The 8,515-nt window shown below is 35.5% G+C and overlaps 1 protein-coding gene across 1 annotated transcript; it reads right to left on the bottom strand.

Annotated features, from left to right (window-relative positions):
- Positions 1-378: 378 nt before the first annotated feature.
- Positions 379-7,992, bottom strand: LOC132626335 (uncharacterized). Its single transcript, XM_060341174.1, is given in 7 exon segments — positions 379-870; positions 1,037-1,126; positions 1,742-1,843; positions 2,322-2,423; positions 2,425-2,488; positions 4,397-4,496; positions 7,455-7,992. Coding segments are annotated over 7 exon segments (810 nt in total). The 5' UTR covers positions 7,744-7,992; the 3' UTR covers positions 379-807.
- Between the last annotated feature and the right edge of the window lie 523 nt (positions 7,993-8,515).

Here is an 8,515-nt window from a genome sequence, read left to right as displayed (position 1 = left end):
ATACTCTGCTCTCAAAGTCCCCGTTGTTGAAGAACCAACATATGAGTTGTTGCTAAGAGTGAAATGCATTATGCGAGATGTTAAAAAGGGTTGGTTGCCCTGCTATAACAGGGCCAATATGTTTTCATTGTGATTCCTCTGAGCTATCCCATCGAACTTTCTTGATTAAAAGCCTCGGTTGTCACCCTCGTAATCAAAAGACTTAACTTCAATTTCCTAATAAAGACATCGGCATGACATCGTAGTAATATAATATTGAGTTGGGATAGTATTAGGGTATGGGACAAACTAGTTCACCTGTTTACTTGTTTTGCTGTTTCGATTTGAAATATGGCCTTTCAATATGCAATATGTAAACTTTGAACATGGAAGGAACCATTTGAAAGCAAGACAATTACTACAAATAATCTACTTTTGTAAGTGAACTCTAACATGAACTTACTGGTATTTGAAAAGACTCTAACAAAGCAGAATTCCTGCATCTTTCTCGAAACATAAATACACTCGATCCGTCAAAATTGACGCCTTGCGTCAGCTCGATTACAAGTTTAGAACTCATAATTCTATGACAAAGCCCGGCTGCAAGAATTACATTCTTATCTCAGTTAAAAAAATGACTACAGGATACCAACCGAAGCAAAATATGTGGAACTTTTCCATCAAGTGCTAAACGTTTAGACTACGACACATTGAACCATTGACCAATAGGAAACAACATGGCTAAGATGAGCTTCCTTAAGGTTACAAAAAGTAACGCCTGCTTCTTGATTCACAAGCCCGTGATGTAGAAATGTCCTGTTTCAGGAATCAAGCGGTTTTTACTTTCCGTGATGGGGGACAACGGAATAGACTAATAAGATCGTCAAGACCCTGTCGAACAATACCATCAGATTGGCTAGATGAGTTCATTATATTTTGATTGGTAGACAAATCAAGGACGTTTTAGTCTCAGTTTGGTATAAATTGGTAGTGTTTGGGAACGGTAGAATTTGTAAACCAAAATAAGGGAATCAGGATTGTAAACCGGAAGACATACCCTGGGGGTGATAAAAAGAAAACTGAAAAGTATAATCAAGTATGATCCTAGAACCAACAACAAAAGCAGGTCGAATGTCACGCTGGCAACCTGCAAAGAAAACATTTTAAGCAGTTAATTACACAGGTAAATAAATGGAGAAAGATTTAACTGCATATAATTAACAAGCAAATGCAGTTGACAATATAAATATAAATATTGGCTTAAAACAAAAGTAATGGGCCACTCAAGCTTAAATCAGTAAGCAGTGAAAGAGGAAAACTTTAGTTACAAAATAGGTTTGAAATGTTGAAATCACAGTGGTCAGAGATACTTTTTTCTTTCTTTTCTTTTTTTCTCATGAAAATAAGTGGTCGGAAATTCTCATATTCATCACCCATGAGATATGGTACGACCCCTTCTGTCCATATAATAAATTTTTTATGTCTGAAAATATAGAGTGAACTATTCAAACATGTGTGTACTACTGTAACAACTGGCTCCACTAAAACCAAGCTTCACAACTGTTCCTGCATTCCCTGGTCTTTCTGCATGCCAGCTGAAGAGATCTCATGGTAAGGTCAGGTTTAGTAATCTTGTTGTATTTTACAAGCTCATATACATGTAGTTGGTTGTATTTCAAACTTCTATAGATTTATACTATTATTTGCGTGATGTTAGGGACCACGATCAAGGCTAACAGATGGGATAGAGTTATTTACACACTTGATATATATGCAACTTGCCACTAGTTGAATCGTAAAAAGTGAACGTTCCATCTAGAGTTTCATGTTGTACGTTCACCTCTGCAGTATGATCAGCTAATTCCTGAAGTATTGAAAGCACGTGTTGGTCAAAACAAGAAACTAAAAGGTACAGATACCTTAAGGAGCTCAAATTGAAGTATGTCGGTGCTCAAAAGAAAGCCTGAAGAGCTAATCTGGTCCAACCAAACATCTCCATGTTCACCAGTAGCATGGAACACCATTACAGGTTAAAGATAGGCATAAAACTGATAGACCAGCTAGTCTGTGACCAAGTAATAGAGGCATAAAACTGATAGACCAGCTAGTCTGTGACCAAGTAATAGCCTAATAGGTAAAATTAAATTTCCATTCTGCTCTCTTTTACAACATTAATTGCCAAAGAAAAATGACCTAGCCAAGCCATTATGACAAGGGATAGTGATATGCACAAAGATGTCCATTATATTATACACACCAAGACATTATGAGGATATTTAAAAGGAAAAAATATAAACAATTAACTAATCAGAATATTTAAGCGTAACATGCAACTAAAATACCTTCTCCAGTGCCTTAATAACCGGGTCGTTTTTTGAAAGAAAAGGTGCCACTCGAGGTGTTGTAGATAAAAGGTCTAGTCAAGACCTTATGTAGGAAGGATTTGACAGCTGAACTACTATCATCTGCAAATATGTTTATGCTCTTCTGCTCCTGGCTGTAAATGTGTCTGTGTATAAAGAAATTTGTTAAACACACGCTTGCAAAACCACTGTAGTCTGCATGAAACAAATGCTTGAAACAAGTCCGATCACATAAAAGGACATCTACCAAGATTTGAGTCTCACAAAGCTACAGAATATAGGAGAAAGAAAGCATACACAAAAAACACTTTGATTATCTAAAACTCTGAACCAGCTGATCAATCACCCGATTCTTCAGAAGTAGTTCGGTACAGCAAAATTATTTGTTCACTATAATAAAAGACAGGCAAAACAAAATCCTACATATACAAATGCAAATGGGCTCTGACATACAGTCCCCCACCCCAAAGAAAAAATACTACAGAAGATGCATCCACGTTTCCCTAATCATAATTTGTCATTTACACTTGGGACTAAGCAATGTAATGAGGAAAATAAATAAATCTTTCATAAAATCATTCTCGAGAAATCTCAAATAGTATACTGACACTCTGACATAACTCAAAATTCAATCCTTTTCTTATAAGGAATAATACTCCCTCGGTTTAAAATAAAAAAGGGTAAGTAATACTCCCTCTGTCCCAATTTATGTGACACTCTTTCCCTTTTTTTTTTTTTTTTGAGTTCCGAAAAGAATAATATCTTTAACAGTTTAACTTCAAACTTCTCATTTTACCCTTAATGAGATGATTTATATCCACACAAATATTTATAACTTATTGTAGATAAGTTTCAAAAGTCTGTCTTTCATTCATAAACTCCCTATCTACTCCAACTATTACACCACATAAATCGGCACGGAGGGAGCATTATTAATGATGGGGTACCCCCGTATAAAAGCCGCTACTCAAAATTCAATCATGTTGCTCATTAATTAATTAAAGGAAGGATGCACAGAACTAGCAGTAAATAATACTCATGAAGCAGCAAGAATTTCAAGAGTTCTTTTTTTTTTTTTTTTTTGAGAGAGAGAGAGAGAATGTTATTGTGAATTTCCAGGGTATTTAGGCCTGATCTTAATTGTAGACTTGGAGAAGGAATGTCAAAGAAGAGCAATTTTGGGATTATTCTTGATTAAATCATAAACCAGCCAATTATGATTTAAATTGATTTTATTAGCTATATACTCACTCTGCTAGCATAGCATCAGGAGATTCCACAAACCACAAGGAAAACTGAGAGTACAAACACTATCTGCCATAGTCTCAGCAAAATGATACAACAACATACCCAGTGAAATCCCACAATGTAGGGTCCGGGGAGGGTGAAGTGTACGCAGACTTTACCCCTACCTTGTTTCCAAAAGACTCTCGGCTCAAGAGAAAGCATGGCAAATAAATGTCAGATAAGGACAAGCAATTTAAAGCAGTATGCAAATGAAAATAACGAAAGCGAAAAAGTCACGATAAAATAAAAAGCTATACTTTTGATGTTGAACAGAATATGTAGCTTCATTGAAAAACTACTTAATTGAGAATCAACTAGGTCCCAAAAGGAGCAGGCATGACAACACCTATAAGAGGCCAAAAAGCACTAGTCTTCCTTTCTAGGTTCACTATTCTGCTGTCATTATTTATTTCTCATATAGAAGACAATGTCATCATTGGAAGTTTAAGGTTTTATCAATTCATGAAATCAGCAGTGCAATGTCTTAGACAAAAATTTTGTACTCCAGGGGCAAAGAAGTAGGCTATGGTCCTTACTGCTAGACTTTCAGCAACAAGCTTGACACTTCAAATGATTGAGGCTTCACTGATAAACTGTCTACACAGGAAACCAGGAGTTCAACAAATGGCCATCAAAAGTTTAATAAATAGTACAAAGAGGTATTATTAGGAGATAGGCCACAACCTTTCTTCATCAAAAAAAAAAAAGGGGGGGGGGGGGGGGGGGGGGGGGGAGAGAGAGCAGGAAAAAGAGGAGCTAACCACTACCTGTTATCAGCCAGACCTCCCGTGCTTTCCATTAATTCAGGTGCAGCAGAAAGTGTTGCTGCAGTGACTCTCCACCTTGAAAACTGTTCATGCTCCCAGGCTACCTACACCGTTTAGTAGCTTTAGCACAGTAAAAAGACTAAACATTGCATACAAAGACAATTAAATAAGTAAAGATAGGTATATCTGATTGCTTTAGCAACCAGTAAGAACAAGCAAATTCAACAGGAAGAGCATTGAGGTTTAAGTGGGAGGTGTAATCTTTAGTCTACAGAACGTGACTGTCACATAGTAGTCAATAAAATAGCTTAGAACAAGCTCTCCAGCTGGTTACACAACAAAAACTGAAACTGTCAAAAACTTCTATGCAAATTACATCACTGAGGGCTTAACTTCTATCCATGACAAAATTACAGATTAATGATGCATAAAAATCATAAACGCATTTCTAGTTACTAAGTGGCAAGGAAACATGACAAAAGACTTCCATTTCCTCAACTTCATGCAACATTCTTCATCCAAATCCAAAGACTTCCGAGGCTACTTTGCAGATTAAATCTGGAAAGGAAGCCTGAAAAATTAATTGTATTCACAATTAAGTCAACTTTTTTTCCTAGTCCTTTGAAAGGAAAAAGAGCAATTGTGTTCCCGGAGAACTGATTGAAATGAGTAGGTAAAGGAGTGCTATTTGAGGATGACAGGGATGAGCAGGTTGACGCGCGCGCGCGCGCGCGGGGGGGGGGGGGGGGGGGGGGGGGGGGGGGGCGCTTATTTCAGAGCAAGGAAATGCGTTAGTATTCTCTTTCCAGATTCCTCCATCAAGGTCAATCTATTCATTTACACGGTAATAGAGAGGGTGGTTAAAAAGGAGTATGGAGCTGTCGCTCTCCGATAAGATCAGATGTGAATGTCCTCTCGAACTCTAGGGGAAAGATGCTGCATAGCAGCCTTTTTATGTGGTTTTTTTTCTTTTGAATTGAAGTTTCTTTTCAATAAGGTAAATTGAGCAATTCACGAAGCTCAAACAAATTATTAGTCTCAAAGACAAAGATGTTTTACGGGCAAAAAAGGGGGGTCGGGGCGCGGGATGACCACTAAGTTACTACAATTGCACAAATAGCACCCAAGCAACCACTGCATATGCACAAATCCATGAATATTGTCAATGAGATCAGTGATTGTGACCAAACTGTACGCTGAATACAAATCTCACTCTGTATCCATTTTTTTTGCCTTAATAACTGCTTCAATCACACCCCAAGGAAATACAATATGATTATGGTAACATGACACAGAAAACATTTCGAGTCAGCACAATAAGGAAATGCACCTTAGATATTAAATTGATTTCATTACTAAAATAAGAAAAAAAGTAATTCAATGTATTAAGCGTGATTCCAGTGCCTATTATAAGTAAAAAGAAGAGTTCCAAGTACTGAATTGATTTGTCTGACTATATTATAAGGAAAACAATGTACAGAAACAAATAAATCTAAGTACATTGAGATTCATATATACTACTACTACGCCTCAATTCCAAACAAGTTGACTCAGGTATATGAATCTTCATTGATCATGTTTCTCCATTCAAATTCATGTCATGCCATTCATACCAAATAAAAGTAAAAGTAACAAAGTACGGTTAGGTTAAAAAAAATGATAGACAGCGCCTTACACCTAAAATGAAGTCACTACTAATTAAGAAAAAACAAATAATTCAATGCACTAAGCTTGATCTAATTGACTATTAGAAGGAAACAAAACAGTTGCATGTGTAGATGATTTGCTTGACTATTATATCGAAGTCAAAAGTATAGAAAAAAGAAATACCTTAGGTACATATAGATTCATTAATATTCAAAAATCCAGAGCGAACAAAATAAAGAACCATAACAATTATGAAGAAGAAATTGAAGGCAAGACCATATGTAGCCCCCAATAAACCACTCAAATTTAAACCTCTATTTCCATGCAGTGCAAATTGTAACAATGCAAGTGACAGCTGTACACAAAAAGGTAATATCAATAGCCACGAACTGGAATTTCAAACTATCCTATGCAAGTCCCATAAAATCCAATAAGAAGTGACAACAATCTATAGCTTAAAGGATTGATGGAAAAACCATTGATGGAGTATACGAAAAAGTTACAATGTATAGGCACTGGAAAACCATTCCAGTGCCTATTATATGTAACAAGAAGCGTTCCAACTTCCAAGTACTGAATTGATTTGTCATGTTACCAGTCTCCGAAAAAAAAAAAGTACTGAAATGATTTTTTTGACTATATTATAAGGAAAACAATGTATAGAAACACATAAATCTAAGTACATTGAGATTCATACATACTACTACTACGCCTCAATTCCAAACAAGTTGACTCAGGTATATGAATCTTCATTGATCATGTCCTCCATTCAAATTCATGTCATGCCATTCATACCAAATAAAAGTAAAAGTAACAAAGTTCGGTTAGGTTAAAAAAAAAAGGCTTAATGTATATGCGGGCCCTAAATTGACTTGAGCATTTAGACTTTCAGTTATAACTCATGAGGGCACTTGTTCAAATGTTCTCCTATAGTTGTGCATAGCTAACAATTAGAAGATCATAGTAACAGCAAAAATATTTTTTTATGAGTATAGAGTAAGATCATAAATGAAAAAGACAAACAACAACATCCGATTTTTTATTCAAAGAATCCATTTCTCATGACTTCATTTGCTGTTTTCATCGTCAATAAGTGTTACAACAAACAAATCTTTACATCCACCAAGTCTGTATCACCTAGTTTTATCAAGCGAGTCTGTGTCACCTAGTTAAAAAAGAAGTAAAAAAATCATGATAAAAATGAAATTCAAAAGAAGTAAACTAAACTGCATTTTTAATGAGGGTGAGGTTCAAGTCAAAAACTAGACAAACAAATTGAAACAGAATGAGTAGCAAGATAACTAATCCCACCATAACTAAATCTTCAAACCAAACAACCCCTTAATCTTCAATTCAAGCTAATTTATACATCAGTAAGGACATAAAACTCAAAATTTTGGCGAAACAGAACCTGTAATGCTGGTGAGGTTCAATTCACGAACCGGAAGATTGAGAACCGTACGGGAAAGATCCGAACCTGATCCCGAACCGAAAAGCGACGAACCGGCGTGGTGATTGAGTTTAGCGAACCGGGAACCGAAACGAACACCGGAGATATCATATTGAACAAGGCGGTAAACATCGACGGCTGTGATTGCATCGGAAAACTCAACACAGGCGATAAGGATGACGAGTAAAGCGATTACAGGGTAGTAAAGCGGGTCTAATAACGCCGGTTTTTTTCTAAGAGAATTCGCCATTGAAGAAGTGTGTGTGTGTGTGTGTGTGTGTGTGTGTGTGAGAGGGTTTTTGAAGGATATAAATGTTGGTGTTTTGAATCTGATTGATGGATTTTTTTATTTATTTTTTCTAATTTTCACCAATTTGATTGATGAGTTGATCATCAGAAAATATGTTAAAATAATGTTTGACAGTTTGTATAATTTGAAGCAGTGTAGTGTCTGTTTGGTTTGAAGGAGTGAAGGTGAAATGATGAAGATTCTCTTGAAATGTTTGGGGGAAATTGAATATTCGTAAATAATAGCCCTCATAAAGATTGTCTTAATTTCTTTATTATTTTACCTCAAAAAACTAATACATTTTTATATATAAATTTTTTCTTAAACTTTATAAGATTATTTATGATCATATAAAAATCTAAGACTTATACTTCATAAGTCTTCCTTTATCTCTTAAATTTTGTATCAAATTAAATTAAGACAATTTTTTTGAGATGGAGGGAGTAATAGAGTTTGATTGTGGTTAAGTTAAATAAATCATTTATCAAAATTGTTAGATCCCGTATTTTATACGTCGAGTTATTCGCAAAGGAATCGACTTGAGATAGAAATCTCGGATTTTTAATTTCTAAACTAGAACTAATCGGTTATAAATTTTACCTTGTATAAGAATTATATTGGAAATTAGGAACTACTTAATTATGGTGTTAAGTAAAAATTAGTGGCAACAATGAGTCAATATGAACATTAACATGCCATGTCCAAAAGATGACTCAAAGTCATCTAAAATAAG

The sequence above is a fragment of the Lycium barbarum genome, chromosome 2 (assembly GCF_019175385.1).
Source record: "Lycium barbarum isolate Lr01 chromosome 2, ASM1917538v2, whole genome shotgun sequence".
In the NCBI taxonomy this organism is placed as follows: Eukaryota; Viridiplantae; Streptophyta; class Magnoliopsida; order Solanales; family Solanaceae; genus Lycium; species Lycium barbarum.
The sequence above is the reverse complement of the archived record's forward strand: the minus strand, read 5'-3'. Positions and strand labels throughout refer to the sequence as shown.